The sequence below is a fragment of the Chrysoperla carnea genome, chromosome 4, assembly GCF_905475395.1.
Source record: "Chrysoperla carnea chromosome 4, inChrCarn1.1, whole genome shotgun sequence".
NCBI classification, from domain to species: domain Eukaryota; kingdom Metazoa; phylum Arthropoda; class Insecta; order Neuroptera; family Chrysopidae; genus Chrysoperla; species Chrysoperla carnea.
In genome coordinates, this window is record NC_058340.1 from 32,856,504 (window position 1) to 32,873,840 (window position 17,337).

Here is a 17,337-nt window from a genome sequence, read left to right on the forward strand (position 1 = left end):
GATTTTTAAATGCAGTCCTTTTGGCGCTTTCTCTTGATGACGTATTAATATGTGACCTGTCAATTGGTGACAGTTCAATGTATAATTTACACTTTAAAAAATGAATTTACAGCATAGAATTTACACACGTTATTATTAGTTTTTCTAATAAAAAGGTGTAGAATAATATAACTCAATGTAATACCGTACAAAATATAAGTCCGTTTTAAAATTTGAATTTCCGTTTTAGAAATTTGAAGTTCTCTCACTGATATGTACCTATATTAATTAATTTTAAGTAATTAAAAAGATATTAATTACTAAAATAATGCTTTAGTTGAAATATCCAGCCAATGAAGTTTCGGGAAAAAAACATTTGAACCAAATTTAAATTTTATGAATATTCCTTATTGATTCCTGGGGTAGTTTCTCAGACCCCCGACTAATAAAGAGGGTTGTTATAACTTTAACGTGTCTGCATATCTGTGCGCTTTCTATGCCATTGTAGCTCCTAAACGGATGAACCGAATTTTTGTTTTTTTTTTTGAAAGGTAATTTGGTCGAAAGTGCTTTTTGCTATGTTTCAAGTTTGTGTTCAGAATTCCGTACCCGATAACAACTGAAAAAGAGGTAGCGATTTTTATACGATTGAGCAGATTTTCTTTAAACATAGCTAAGAACACTCTCGATCAAATTACCTTTCAAACAAACAAGAAATCACAATCGGTTCTTCCATTTAAGAGCAACAATCCTACAAACAAATCGATCAGAGCTGATTTTGTTTCTTTAAAATTTCATTTTATGTCTTATTTGTTATTAAATTAAATTTCTCATAACCAACTACTGGAGAAATGGAGAAAGCTTTAAGAGAAAGAGTTTTAAGTGGAGTATAAGGGACTACTTACTGAGTTGATGGATAGTTATATAGATATCACCAAAAATCTCATCTGACGATATCATTAGAAATACTCCAGTAATCTTTCAAAAAAAAAAAAAAAAATTTTTGTATTTTGTGGATTAAAATTACACTGTGAGCCAAGTTTTCTCAAATTCCGAACTAAAAAGTTGTTTGTGATTTTTTCCCCTTCAGAAAATAGATTGCAAAAATTCGAGAAAAATGATGTTGGACTTAACTGTCAAATTATTGTCAGATCAAGAAATCTTTAATTATTATGAAGGTAAAAATATACTTTTGAAGGAGTAAAAGGTTAGTTATACCATGATAAAAAAAGAAGAAGCATATTCAAATTTCCTAGTTGCAATAACAACAAAGTCTTTAATAAATTTTTTTTATTAAAAAAAAAAAAGAATATAAGTAAATATAAATAAACCTGTTCAAGTATTAAATTTTATGATAATTTTATTGAAAATAGCTTTAGGCAAACGTGCCATAACTACCATCTTTATCTCTACCGTTGCGTTGTAGCTGCTGCTAAAACAAAATATGTATTTTGAAAATATTAATTTCGAAATTAATTTAAAAAAATATTTATTTTAAATTTATGTATCTAACTGTTTTGTCTCGTTGTGTAGTGTTGTTTTTTATTTTTTCAAAAAATTATTTATGAAGGCTTATAAGAGTTTAATCCCGATCATTGAGCTAATTCTTGAATCTGTTTTTTTCTTCAAATTTTATTTCAAAGATCAAAAGCAATGCCTTCGTTTTGTAAATTTTTGATAAAAAAGGAATTGATTTTCCTGAAATATATATTGAAAATTATATCGCAGATTTCAGATCCTATCAATATGATTTTAATTCATGTAGATAGGGTCTTGATATTGGTCTTTTCGAAGTGATACTAAATTGGTCTTGATCTTGTTAAATTTGCAAGATCAAAACCAAGAATGCAAGACGGAGGCCAATTTTACCCACCACTACATAATAGTAGCAGCATTCACGGTGGGCAAATAGAAGTTTGGTCAGAGCAAACAGTTTTGCTGTACAAAAAAAAAATTATGTTTCCCTGGGAAGTGCATGTCGATCCTATGATATCAGAAAGTTTTGTGTTCTTAGATATAGGGAATATTCATGAAAAAATTTGGTTCAAATATTCTTCCGTAACTTTAATGACTGGACATTTCAACTAAACAATTATTTTAGTAATTAATATCTTTTTAATTACTTAAAATTAATTAATAAAAGTACAAATTCAGTGAGGGCATTTAAAAATTTCTAAAACGGAAATTCAAATTTTTATACGGACGTGACATCATAGTACGGGCTTGTCAAATTTGTTGACATACTGTATGATATTAATTACTTACATTTTATATGGTATTTCATTAAATTATACTATGTATATATAATAACTTGTGTAAATTCTGGGTTGTAAATTCATTTTTTTAAAGTGAAAATTATTCATTGAACTGTCACCAATTGACAGATCAAGTACTTATACGTTATCAACAGGAAGCGCCAAAAAACTGTGTTTAAATATCTCAAAATTATAATGTATTTTAAATATTTTTTTACACTTAAATACAGCATTTTTAAGCAGTATTTATATTTTTTACTTTCTTATAACGGTGTAAAAAATGAATTAAAAATATAAAAAAAATACATGAATATTCCCTATTGCAAGGTAAAAGATTTTTTTTATATACAAAAAAACTTGAAATTGAAAAATTTAAGAAAAAAACCTTGAAACTAATGAGCATTTAAGAATATTAGAAATAAGATATCAATTAATAATCATAATATTTTTTTTATTAATTTGCAATATTCGTGCATTGTAGTACCAATAATAATAATAATAATAATAACCACACTTTTATTAATTAATTAAGATTCAAAAAATAATAATTCAAAAACCTTGAAACGCATAAAATAATTTAAAAGAAATCGACTGGCAATAAAAATATTTTTTTTGCAAAAAAAAAAAAGAAAAATATTAGTTATAATTAAAATTATGCACAATTTTTTTATTATTGTTTATGTAAACAATCACAAATTGTTTGCAACAAAAATAAACGGTCCGAAACATCGGACAAGACTTCATTATATTATAAAATTGATATATATTATTCTTGTAATTGATATATTATTATTGGAATCATACGGTAATGAGGAACAGGCTTAGGTATTTATTGAATTTAATATAATATTTAGAAGGAAGTAGTTCGGTAAGTGTGAGGTTAAGCAAAGATTACCAAGTTACAAAAGTTACTTAAAAAGACATTTTAAATAATAATTGATCAATTTTGGGTAGGGTTTATTTCATCACTTTTGACGATTTCATCCCCTCCAACTACACGGCTCCAGGGCTGAGTTATATCGAACCTAAGACCTTGTTGATATAAACCCTGATACGAAGTTTCACTGCGGCCCCCTCAGCCTCTCCCTAGAAATTCCCATTTTCCTGTATTTGGAAAGGTTTTCTCTAGGGTGTGGGCCTTCTCGAATTTTCCCGGATATGTGGCTTATACCCATTCTAGGAACACCTTAAGGTCTAGCCTTGTGCCAAGTCTAAACGAAATCGTAAGTACCGTTTTTGAGAAAACCCCAAAAATCATGTTTTGGCCTAGAGGGAAGTACCCTTGTAAAAAGGCCTAGGGAAAAAATGAAAAAATCGTCTGGAACTATGACCAAACTGAACCTATGTACTGAGTTTGAAAAAATTGGTTGAAAATTGAAGGGTTCAGCTTGGTTACAGACATACCGACATACCGACGGACGCAGCATTTTTTAAAAACCACTTTTTTGGAATCAGGGTCTCTCAAAACGTGTATTTCCGTTGAAACGCCGATATCGATTTTTTTTCGATCGCATTACTTTATTATATTTATAATTTAATAAAGTAAAATTAATAATAATTTACAAAAAAATATTATTAATTTTACTCTCAAAAAAACTCAATCACTTTTTGGGTGTTTTGTTCAAGGGCTTCTATTTTATTAATTAAAATTTAATATATTTAATTGATTAATCAATATACCCAAAAAAGTGTAATAAAAATTTTAATGTAATTAATGAATATTTAAAACTTAAATATAAATGAGTATTTGAAACTTTTTTTATTAAATTTTTTGAATAATGTAATTTAATATTTAAATGAAATTTAAAATTTTTTTGATACAGACATTATTTCTTAATATTTTTTTATGATATTTTTGATAATTCTTTTGGGAATGCACAGATTATTATGCTTTATTCATAGATTGCTGACAAATTTATTTGTTATCTATACATATAAAGTGCTAAAATGATTAGCGCTGAATGACTGACTGACGGATCAACGTACAGACTAAACCGCTGATCGTAGAGACCTGAAACTTGGAGGGTGTGTTCTTTGCATGACGTAGGCATCCGATAATTCTGAAATTCTACCCCTAAGAGGTGAAAAACGAGGGCAAGGTTTGTATGGGGCAACGTAATTGCTTGTTTCCATCTATTTCTTTTTTATGTATTTAAAATTCGTTACCCAGCGAAGCGGGTGGATAACTGCTAGTCACTATTAAAAGAAGTTGTTTTTGAATGTACAAAGAATAACTGAGGTTAGGCTATAGGCTTAGTTGAAGAGCTCGTTCAGAAGTGCTGACTCACACTGGCAAACTTAAAGTTCATTTTGGTGCTCTTTTAAAATCCGTTAATCTCATTTGAACTTTCGATTTTAAGTGAAAGATAATTCCATTTTCTGATTACTGCAATAGTCATTGTTTGTGACCTCCCCTCTTTTTCATCGTAATTTCTGCTTTATGCCTTAATCAGAAAAATTAATTTTAAAAATTTTAATCGTTCTGAATTTCAAATTCGAAACAGATTTAGAGGCGGTTGTTCGGGCTTTACCTCAAAAATTGTTTGTATGTCGGTTATTGTTTTTGAACATGAGTATACAATATTTAAATAATATAACTGTACAATTTAATATTGAGTAATATTTTCTATTCAGAAGATTTCGTAAAAAAAAAATTATTTTTTTTATGTAAAAATACTTGATGAAATGAAATGAACGTATTATTTACCCACATACCAACGAGCAACGTTTTCAAATATCTTGTGAAATATATTTAAAATGACAAAATATATGAGAGTTTTAATTTTTATAATTTTTTTTTTATAAAAAAAATATTTTCAAAAAAGAAACATATTAATTCATGCATAAATTGTATTTATTTTTTTGTCAAGAGTTCCATTAACGAACAAAAAATTTGTTCCTTTGATGTTGATGTATCTCTGATTTTTTTTTATAAATATTTTCCCGAAATGTTTATTTTTTATCCCGGAATTCCCTAATATTTAATGATTTGTTTATAATGGTGTAAAGAAAATTTACAGAATATCACTTTAGCTCCATCTATCGTCATTTTTCTAACTAATCATTATTTTTTTTATTTATGCTATACGCCACTCTCCCTTGTTTCGTGCATCAAATGTGTACGCTTTTCTCCTTTTACATTATTTAAGTCTATGCCTGATCAATGGGTTAGGATGGAATTGAACAGAATGGATTCTGTACCTCTATTTATGGGTCTTTGAGTTTGCAGACTTTTATCTTTCAATTTAAATCCTATGAATCTGTTCCAATTTTCCGTTCTATTTCTGCCGTGCTACTGAACCCTTAATCATTTTGAAATGTTGAAAATAATAAACTATCGCATGTTCTTTTTCAAGTACACTTTGTGTCAAAAAAAATGCACGTATTTTTACCATTCTTATTGATATATCTATAACATTATATGTGAATTATATATACTATTATAGTAATACCACTTAGAATGGTTCAACTTTTGCATTTATTTCAACTAAAAGTGTAACTAAACTAATTAAAATATTTTAAATTCACTTGCATAATTAATTCGGGATCACTGATTGTGACTTTTTGAATTTGCGGACATTCATCTTTCAATGTAAATCCTAAGAATCTTTTTCAAAATTTCCATTCTATATCTGTCGTGCTACTGAACCCTAAACCATTTTGAAATGTCGGAAATAATAAATTATCGTATTTTTTTCATAGTAATGTAATTAAAATATTTTAAATTGATTCACGCGTGTTTCATATTGGCTAATTTATATGAAATCAAATATCAATTTCCCGTTTCAACTATAATTTATTCTTCACAATTTTGGTGTTAAGTATGTGAAAACTAAAATATTACGTTTGAAAAGATTCGTAACATAATCATGAAAAATAAAAGAATATACAAGTAAAGGACTTAAAACCAAGTGTTTTTTAACTCTTTTTTTATTTCCATAATTGGATAATTGAGTTGTCAACGTGGACACTAGAGCAACATATATTCACGTATGATTGAAAAAATAGAAATACAGAGAGTAAATCGGTAAAAAACGTGGCGTCATCACATTGGAACCCTTTTATACACGGTAAGATGTGCATGGAGTTTACTACAATGCGGGTATGGTATAGAGACAGATACATATTCGCACCGTGCGTGAGTTTTATTGGAGGCATTTCCATGGTAACGATACACTACTTTAATAATTATAGAATTGTATGGATGCATAATATAATTGTATGGATTGCATTTAGGACTTACATTGAAAATTTAATATTATTGTCTCACAAATTTAAATAAATAATTATGATAATTTACATTTGAAAAATAATATTTGTGCAATTTGATTTCTTATTTTCACAATTTTTAATGCATTAAGTTTAATTAATTAGTGTTTTTCAATTCTTTTAATTTGACATTCACTATAACATTTACATGTAAAGAATTGCAAATTAGTCATAACAGCCTCCTTTTACGCCAAAGTTTTACACTGGAAGCGCTGCATCGATTTTATTGTCCCTACCATGACTACGTACACAACGAATTGTATCTTTGTAGGCATAATTAATATTACAGTATTGAATAGGGTGATCCAACAATCGAATCCACGGCCATTGAAATTTGAGGCCAGTAGTCTGCCTCTACTACTTCCAGGTGTTGTAGTGTCTGTGTATATTATCATATGAAATATTTAATACCAAAAATGTTAAATGTAGTTAATTTTCTGAGTAATTAAATTCATTATTATTTTGATTCATAAAATAATGTTTATTGAAAATTTATTCAAATTTTTTATAAATATAATCTCTATCTCTATTATATTATAAATACGAAAGTAAGGATGTTTGCTTGTTTGTTTGTTTGTTTATTTACTACGCTTTCACGCTAAAACTAGCGAATGGTTTTTATTGAAACTGTACAACAATATAGCTCATACTTCAGCTATAATTTATAAAGATATATTTAAAAAAAAAAAATTAATCTGACATTTACTATTTTAAATTTGTACAGAAATCTGTAATTTATGGTTCAAAATAATGATTATAGACGGAGAAGATTTTTAATAATACTGTAAAAAATTGTAATAATTGAAAGTATACTGTAAAAGTTTAAAATAGTAAATGTCAAACCATCCATGGCCACCTTTTCTCATATAGGTACTCAATGAATTATGACTATTATACAATTTAAAAATTGAGTGTTATGAGTGTTATAGAAGGGGGATAAGTGAGATCAAGAGAGGCAGAGGCTATAAAGTAGTGGTTTTTACTTTTAAGTCCAGCGAAGCTAGCGGGTATCAAGCTAGTAGTAATATATTTTATTCACCATATAATTTTTTTTTTACAATTTATTTTTCATTTTAATGAAATTTTAATATTTTATTATCATTCAGTGTGACCTCCATGATTTTAAACACGGAACAAATGGTCATTAATTAAATGACAATGGAATTTTATTGTATTTTTTTTAGTTTATGTTAAAAAAAAAGCCAAAAATTTTCAATACTTTACGTGTTTAACGACCGTAAAATGTTCTTACCTCTCGGCTACAATTTTATTTTGTTTGGAAAATTGTCCGACTGACGTCATTTATTCAACACTTAACGCACCCTGATTCGAACATAACGAGCACAAATTTTTTTTTTTAATTTTCCATTTAAGGATGTACGAGCGCCAGGGCAATTTTGGATAAAAATCTTGATATTTTTTATACGTAAATATTGATACTGATATTGGAATGTATGTATTTATGCGTGACTGAACTCGTAGCGTTAAAAACATGTTATTGTGATGCTACTGTTTCTTTAGAATCATTGCAATGAATCGTATTTGATGTATATAGAAACAAACAATACCATTTTTGAGAGTTTGGTACAGCGGTGTGGGAAGTGCGAACTAGAGAAAAGTCTTCTGATTAGTGATCGTTTCTGATTATTGAGACTCTACTGCATTTGTATTAAAAGGCTAAGTATCGTAGGTTACTTCTTTTCATGACACACATTCTAGGATATTTTGCGCTTCAACAAATCTATCTATTCCTGTATTATAAATCAATTTCATCCATTTATTTTTTATATTTTATATATATAAATTCTACTAAGCGTATAAAACTAAACACTTCCTTTGCTGTCGTGGAAAAACAAATTTAAAATTATCATTTAAAATAATTTTGTATAAAAACAAATTCCCTTGGTTTGCGGTTCATATGTATGGAAATTCAATAAGAAAGTTTCTTTTTTTAAAAGTTGGTCATTTTCTATGAATTATTTGTTATTTTCCCTGAATTTTCCTGAAAATTGAATACAATGTGAATGATTTAAAAACAAATTGAAGACCTAAAAATTAACATTTAACATGGTGGACATTTGAACTATATTTTGTACAATTTACTTCGTTACATTCGAGTCTTTTTTTTTTATTCGAATATGAAAAAAGTATCACTCTTATTGAAAGACCCTTCATTTGTACTCAAAATATCAATATTATTTCATTATAGAAAGTTAGCACATTTTATAATATAGATCCCTGACGTTTTGAGACCCTGTAGAATAATAAAATTCCTTAAATTTTTTCAATATTTTAAAATTGATTACTAAAAATTATCTTAATATAGAAATATCTTATCTTAATAGAGTTGAATTTCTTTCTTTTAAAAATTTAATTCAACCAATTATCAAATACTTTCGATAATAATTGATAAAATATACCTATTGTTTAAATTTAATTAAATTGACACTAAAATATTAAAATGACAAATTTCTTTTAAAATTAACTATGAATAGAAAGTTCGATGGCTTTTCGGTATTTCATTCTTTGCTTTATACAGAGTGTATTATAAGTCACGTAGAATCAGTCGTCAAGTTTCGATTTCATATACCATTAAGGAGATAGAGCTTCGTTGATTCTATGGTGTATAATTTTGAGTTTTTATACCATGTATATATGTAATATATACCAAGGTATACTACGTTTAGTCCCAGTTTGTAACACTTAAAATATTGATACTATCAACAAAATTTTGGTATAGTTGTTCATAAAATCACTTAATTAGTCCATTTTGGGTTGTCCGTCCGTCCGCCCGCCGGTGAACACGATAACTCAAAAACGAAAAATGATATCAAGCTGAAATTTTTACAGCGTACTAAGGACGTAAAAAGTGAGATCGAGTTCGTAAATGAACATCATAGGTCAATTGGATCTTGTAAACCGTTAGAGAACAAAAGTTTAAATGTAAAAAATATTCCTTATAAAAAACTAAACAACTTTGGTTTGAAACATTTTTTCGTAAACATCACTGAATACCCGTGAGAGCGCAAATTGTATAGTACGTATTATATGGGAATATCAGTTATATATGTGTGACATGTATGTTTGTGTAATGCGACAGAGTAATCAACACTGTCTGTACATGGTATTTCAAGAACTAACTTAGTCAATTGTTTGTTTTCACTTGTTCACAATTAATATTAGGTCAGGTGAAATTTTTGCAAGGAGCGTAAAATTTATGAAAATCAATTTTACTACAATTTATCATCTAAAAAATTTTGTATGATAAAGAAGCAAAGCTATAATTGGATAATAGTACATCGACTCAAAAAACTTCCAAGAATTGTTCAACTTATTTTGACTTGACAAATTCATTCTGAGATTCTTCGGGACACTCTGTATGTCTAAGATTTAAACAAAAGTAAAAATTGAAGACTATAAATATAAAGGAATTGAAATTGAATAAAAAACAATTAGTGTCTTTCACTTTCAACATTCAATAGTAATAAATAAATGATTCGCTCTAATTGCTTAAATAAATTTTGTATTTGGTTTGTGATATGGTATAAATTACTTACCGTGTATTTATTATGCTTACCCCAAAATATTTCCAGGATTATTGCGAATTATCTATCTTGTAGGAAGTAAAACTTTTTCCCTTACTAATAATAATAGATAAGAGGGATAATGCGAAATGAGTTCCTAGCATCTAGACGAAGAAATCCTCTGTAACCATCTTGAGAACAAGCTGTCACCCGAAAGAAACGCGTCTCAAAATAAGAATTGATATTCTAAGAAGATGAAACTATATGATTCTGTCGAGGTCAGACGCCGTACAGAAAGCATACAGCTTCTTCACTGGAATTGTTCCTAGGATTGATGGATCCATGGTTTCGAATTGGAACATTTTATATCAGACACCCTGCGTATTTTTGCAGGTGCAAATAACATGCATGGTGGTTTTATCGTTCTTCTTACAAGGCCTTACAAGTGGGACGGACTATCAAGATATCCCTAAGTTACAAAGGTGATAGAACATCCAGCAATGTTCCACGAGAGTCCTGCTTCTCTAACCTCTGTTTTAATGAGTTTCAACCGAGCACAGTCGAATGGCCTAGCTGTGACTAGGCACTGGTCGATCTGTCGCCCCTTTATAGCCAGGGATTGCAGATTTCTATTGTGCCGAACAAAGGAAAGCTCGTACTCTTCGAGTGTGAATAAATTTTCCTAAATGTTTATTTTGATTCGCTGAAACAACAATCCCCGAACGAAATTTTTGTTAATGAAAAGTTGTTAGACTCTAACAACAACCAATTAAATTTTCAGTCCTTCTGCAAATGTTAACCGATAAATGCGATAAACGTCTGGCCTTAGACTGAAAGAAACATTATCTAATAATTAATATTTCAACAGGCTTCTAATGTAGTTTTAAAATAAATTTTACACAAAATATTGTTACATTGTTAATTAAGTAATCGTCAACATTTGTCAACAGTGCGTTATGTTTATGAAATGTTGTCGATTTGATGATTTAATGAATGGATATTTTATGTATTTTGGTAATTTTGACATTTATTTAATGATTCATGAATTTAATATCTCAAAATTTTTCGTGTGTTTATAATTGTTGCAACTTCTTCACGATTAGTTAAAAATTGTTGGGAGTTTTACACTTTGATACATTCTTACTAAATCGATAATAAAATCATAATATAAAATCCCAAGTAAAGCTGAAACAGTGACTTACCTATATAAATTCTAAGGAATTTCTAGGAGTGTCCTTACTATAAGCTGATTTTTTATGGTAATTTCAGAAAAAAGCCTAAAAATTCCTAAAAAAGTAAAAAGTAATATCGGTTCGTCGAATAGGGAACTATTTCTATGTTAGTTAGCCCAACCCACTATTGAAGTACACTATTGACGTTAAATTCAATTAATGAACAGGAAAAAAATATTATCAAAGATTCTATGAAAATTATTAATGTATTCGGGTGAAAATGAAATTCAATCATATATATTTCCATAGAAAGTAATTAGGGTCGTTTAAATGTATATGAAGACGGTAGAACAATAGTGATTCAAGTAAAATTTTTATATTTGTAAAAAAATAAAGAAAATTTTAATTTTTAAGAAAATTCATGATTTTTACAGCTTAATATTTATAAAAACAAATATTTGGAATTAATAAATAATGGAAAAACAATATTATGTTAAACAATTTTTAAGTAAATTGTCTTTAACAAATAAAATTTATTTTCTTACATTAAATTTATCGGAAAAAAATAATTTGGATAAATGTGGCGTGGAAGAATTAGGTTATTTCGAACCCATTTGCCAAAATTATTATGTTAGGAAAAATGATACTTGGATCGCTATGGTTTTACCATCGTCATATAATTTTGTGGTGTACATATTTAAATTTTATAAAATAAAATGACTAACTATATAAGTTAAGAGTGAGTATACTTTAAACTAAAGTATACTTGATGAACTTTGCGTGTGAAAACTATTTTGTGGTCGTTTTGTAATTTTATATTGTGAGTATATTTTGTAATTACCACTCATATGTTTTTCTTCTCGTATTTATCAAAATTTATTTATACTTGGTTAGAAAAGTTTTCCATAATAATAATAATTATATTTTACAACATTTTATAAATTTCGAAGTATTACGTATTTCGTACGAAGTATTTCGTATTTTCTAGAATTAATTTAAAACTTTATTAAGTACATACTTATCTAAAAAGTAGAGTTTATACTTATACTATTTTCCCGTTGAACCATAAATTAGTAGAACGTCAATGAATTTAGAAATATAAAATTATTACTAAAAGGCTTTATTAATTGTTTTAACTTGTGCATATGTAATGCATGGTATATCCTACATAATCGGTCGCCATGACAACCCTATTTGTCTCACTTCAAAAAGAATAGCCTACAAATAGAGTCTGGAAAATTTGAAAGAGTATTCAATCAGATTGGCGGTGATGTTATTTGATTAGCATCAGAATGCTCTTCCAGCTAAATTTCTGCATTCAAATCGATTCTTTAGAATTCTCATTTCGTATTCGATGCAAGAGTTAGACTAAACCATTAGGTAGGGTTAGGTTAGAGTGGTAGCTCTGGGGTGGGACACACTTAGATCATAGAATTCATTGTCATACCGAAAAGATGTTTTGGAGCTGTTAAGAATCGCGATGAGTGAATTAACGTCAACGGATCTCAGGTCGGAGAGATCGTCAAAAAAGGCTGAGTCAATTAAACACATCTTCTCATGGCAAGAGCTGCACAGGGACAAAGAAGATAAGACATAGTTTCTGTCTCCAATTTCTCAGCGTGCCTGCTGTCTAGCTAGTGTCCTACAATTTAAAGAGGCTTTTTGTAGCGATATATAATCTTCGCAACGCCTAAGATTTTACACAGACCATATCTGTCTTTAAGTGTCACAAGTACATTCTTCCTTCTATATAAGATTGACCTTTCTTAAGACATCCTCATTCAGAAGCAGCTTGCAATTGGGAGAAGGAACTCCCGGATGACTATTGATGGTGTCTGACAGGCTTGGGTCATTTCTATTAAAACCAAATTATTAGAAAAATAACAATCTAAACCTAACGATGGTCTCGTTGATATTAGCGTCTATATGACGCTTGTTTAATTTTACATTTTGTAATAATTAAACCATTTAATATGTATACAAAGAATTCTCGATTATATCTTCGAGAGTTTTAATAACTTACATAATAATAATAATTTTAAACTCATATTAAAATTATTATGGCTGCAATATCTATTCAAGTACCTCCCAAGTAAAGTAATTACTTTTTCCTATTTACTTCTATATTTATGCAAATTATTATATAGTTATTTTATCATAATTATATTTCCTGAGTTCATAATTAAATATGTGTATTTTACTAATCAATAAGTAATCCATATTTATCAATCATTACCTATATTATATAATCAAACAATTTTTTTATACCATGGAAATATTATGGTGTTTTGCGAAAGAAAATTATTAAAATCAATAATTGTAAAAAAATAAATAAACATAGTTTGTTCACAAGATAATTATAAGATAAAATGCATCAATAATATTCTCACGTGAATACTAATTTAAGATTTTTTGCTCGTACTTTTTTAATTTTTTCAAAAAAAAAGCATATAAGACTACAGAACGTTAGAAAATATTTTGGCATCTTTGGTCTCGTTATTGGCTCAACGTCAGTTTTCCTCTGGAATGATCCATGTATCGTGGAAAATAACTGCTAACATCCTTATTTCGGAAACAAATGTTACCATGGGCTTTATTGTCGAATTTACAGAAAAAACGATAACGTTAACCGGAGCAGTGATAGAGTAGTATAAAAACCACGGTTTCCAGTGTATTCTGCTTTTAATTTCGAAGGTGACATATGATTTTATTTTTTCGGTGACATCTTTGACTTTACACATGACGAGACAATATTTATAAAATTTCGAAAACGGTCTTGAGAAAAATTGAGACTCATACCGTCTCGTGTAGTCTCGTGTAGTTAAGGTAAGAAAAGTGCCCAAAAAAATAAGAACATTTTAGTTTTTATGGGTATTTAAGGAAAACTCTCGTTGAGCCTTAGTTATTTGCAAAGAACCATCTTGAAAGATATGATCTCGATCCAGTTTCGGTTATTATTTTACTCATTTAGTCTCGCGTGATATAAATTTTTTTACGGTTTGTTTAATTTTTTCAATAATGTTTTTCGAGGTGAATTTAGTTATTCTTTATCAGGAAATGAAAATTTTATTTTATTTTTCTCCGAAGTATGTACATACCAATATACAAAAAAAAAAACATTGTCAATGTAATTGAAACTCCTACTTTACAAAACGCCTACCAAATTGCTATCACATTTTGTAGGCTGTCATTATGGAAAATTGATTATATACTCTCAAATTACGTACATCCATACTGAAATATTTGAACACACCAGTAATGCGAAATAAGAAATTAAAAGAAAACTTTTATAATTAAAATATACGTACACCATTGTTTTTCAAAACGTCTGTCAGTGAAGGAACGCCTTCTCAAAAGGATATGAAATGATTGAAGGCTTCTTTTTCATTGTCGGCTTTTGAGAAAACTTAAACTTAAAGATTTTCCACAGTATTAAAATATAATTCCAAGAAAAATAGAATTAAATGACTTCGAAGTCCGACTTTCAAATTCATCATTTTTTTATACCAAGGTGTTAAGTATTATTTTTGCCAAGTAATTTAAAAATGATTAGATCATCACAAATTTTTATCTATGATTTTTTTTGTATGTAGAATGTCGAAAGTGTTAGAAAATAGTTTTTCTCTAAGAATGGATATTGCAAAGGATCGCACAATATTAGATAGGATAATGGCTTTCTGTTAAACTTCTTCTAAACTCACCCCCCCCCCTCAATGTTCTTTAGATCATTCTGATCAAAAGCTCTCACGGCCACAAAAATTTTTAAACAAGTATTTTTTGAGCTACGGGTGATCAAAGCTACCAATATTATATCTACCTTGGTTTTCGAAATAGTGAAAGCTTATTAATTAAACTAAATTTTCAATTTTCATAAGATATCGAAGATATCGATGAATTTTATCCTTACTTTTGTCTTATTGTCAAGTTGTAACATAATTCTTCATCAAAATTAAAAATATTTTAAAATTGTGCCCCCACTACCATGCTCATGCATCCTTAATTGCCCGGGTTTTTTTTGTTTTCAATAATTTATTAAGGTTTTAACAGTAATTTAAATAATTTTTCCACCGACTAGTTTTCAAGAAGTTAAATATATCAACTACTTTTGAAGTCATTTATTTATTTTAATAATCGGGCACCCCCCCCCTCCCTAATTTGTAAGAATTGATTTAGACTTAATCCAACTTCATATAAAAAAATCAAGCTTTTTATTTAAAGTTGCTTTGGTGCTCGTATATCCTTAATTTCAACTTACAATTAATTAACAATAGTTTTATAAAAGTTTTATTACACTTTTATTAATTATAATTAATGTTAATTAGTATTATACATAATATACTTTATTTATACTATAATTATAAAAATGTATTAAAATATTTTATAATACTTTATTTATATTTACTGTTACTTAATACCATACATGTTAAACATTTATAAACATACACATATCTCTTCAAGTTTATTATTATTATTTTTATATGGAAAATACCCGCCGAAAAATTAATGGTATTCTTCAAGAAAATATTTTTTTGAATCTTCATGAGCTTTGTTTGAGTATTTCATATTTTTTTTATTTTTCATGTGCTCTTTTAGTTTCGTTAGCTTCTGACATTGAATCTTTGATTACTTAAAAAAAAAAAAAAACTTTAATTTGATTCATTTTGCGATTGAATTGCAAGTTTCTGATAAATCGACTGAAATGCCTTCGGGATACCAACCTTCGAATTGCGTTTTGGGCAACATCTACAAAATTCGAGTCCTATCATCATATGGATACGAAATTTATATTTATTGGGTCAAAATACAATTTTTTAAAGGGGAAACCTCTTAGAAAAAATCGAGAAAATCGGATTTATTTAGGGATTGAGTGAGTAATTTTTGAGATTTCCTTCAAAGTCTTGTACAAAAAGTTCTTATTTCGAAGTGATTCTGGAGATATTTCAAATAAACACATCCAAAAGCCAAATGAACGGGTTATTTTTTCTTGGATCCTTATTACTCCAAATAAAGAAGAAGAAATCCATCCCAATCGCTTAGTGAATGTTCATCCCAATCGTCATACACACTTTCCCGGTTTTTTTCTAGTCTATATCCTACGACGACTGTGTTTATAGTGTATTCTGTCAGTGAACAAAATTGACCTTGAATTCAACAGTTGATGACATATTTTTGTAACATAGAATGCCGGACTTCAGATATTCAAGATAATTGAATATGATTGCTAGTGTATTATGTTCGAATTGGCTGAGTAACTGATCATACTATCTATACTTAAACCAACGTTTATTGAAAGTGAAAGTATGTTTTAATTAAAAAAAAAAAATTCATATAACACTTAATCATCATATTAATAAATAATATTAATAAAATAGTCCAGCAGGTAAAGGTTGTACTCTACAGTGACAAGGGTAAAAACCATTGTTGATAGTAATAACTGTTATTTATCTACAGAAATAACGTGTTTATTATATAACCCATACTTTCCCAGTATAATAAATCTCGTATTTCTTCAAAATTGTTGATTTTCGCTTAGCATATAATGAACTATTTTTTTCGCAACTTCATTGAAACTAACTTATTGGAAAGACAATTTTATGCTAAATATGATTTCGATCATTTAGCCGCCAATAACTCGTTTAATGATATTGTATTTTAAGTATTCAACCGGCTCCGGTTTGCCGGCGTAGACAAATTATTTTACATATCCCCAAAGAAACTAATCTAATGGGGTAATATGGCACGATCTTGAAGCGTAATTAACAGATCAATTACGAGAATTAAATAAAAATTCATAAATTTCACAAAATTAAAATTTTGTAAATAATTCGAAGCAACTGTCTGATGTCAAACCGGTTATCAAACAAAGGAGTCTTGCCATCTCAAAGATGCATCTAAAAAATACAATTTTTCAATAATCATAAACTCCGAATGAATAGATATGTGTTTTGATACCTAAAAAGTTTTCATCGAATTTTATGGGACAAAATCGACTCGCCAATAATTCAGCCGAAATCTGAATTTACATAATTATTAGAAATTGATTTCAATGTTTTTTAGACTACATTGCCATCAAATTTAAACGTGGTGTGAACATTTCCACACAAATAATTACTTCGAAGGTCAACAAATAATTACCAT

General features: G+C 28.3%; 1 protein-coding gene across 1 annotated transcript in view; it reads right to left on the reverse strand.

Moving 5' to 3' along the window:
• Positions 1-1,354: 1,354 nt before the first annotated feature.
• The window catches only part of LOC123298679 (facilitated trehalose transporter Tret1-like), a 42,079-nt gene continuing 26,096 nt past the window's right edge, over positions 1,355-17,337 (reverse strand). The window contains exon 3 of the mRNA XM_044880771.1: positions 1,355-1,411. Within this exon, the coding sequence (XP_044736706.1) occupies positions 1,355-1,411 (57 nt within the window). The remainder of the gene's footprint in view (positions 1,412-17,337) is intronic.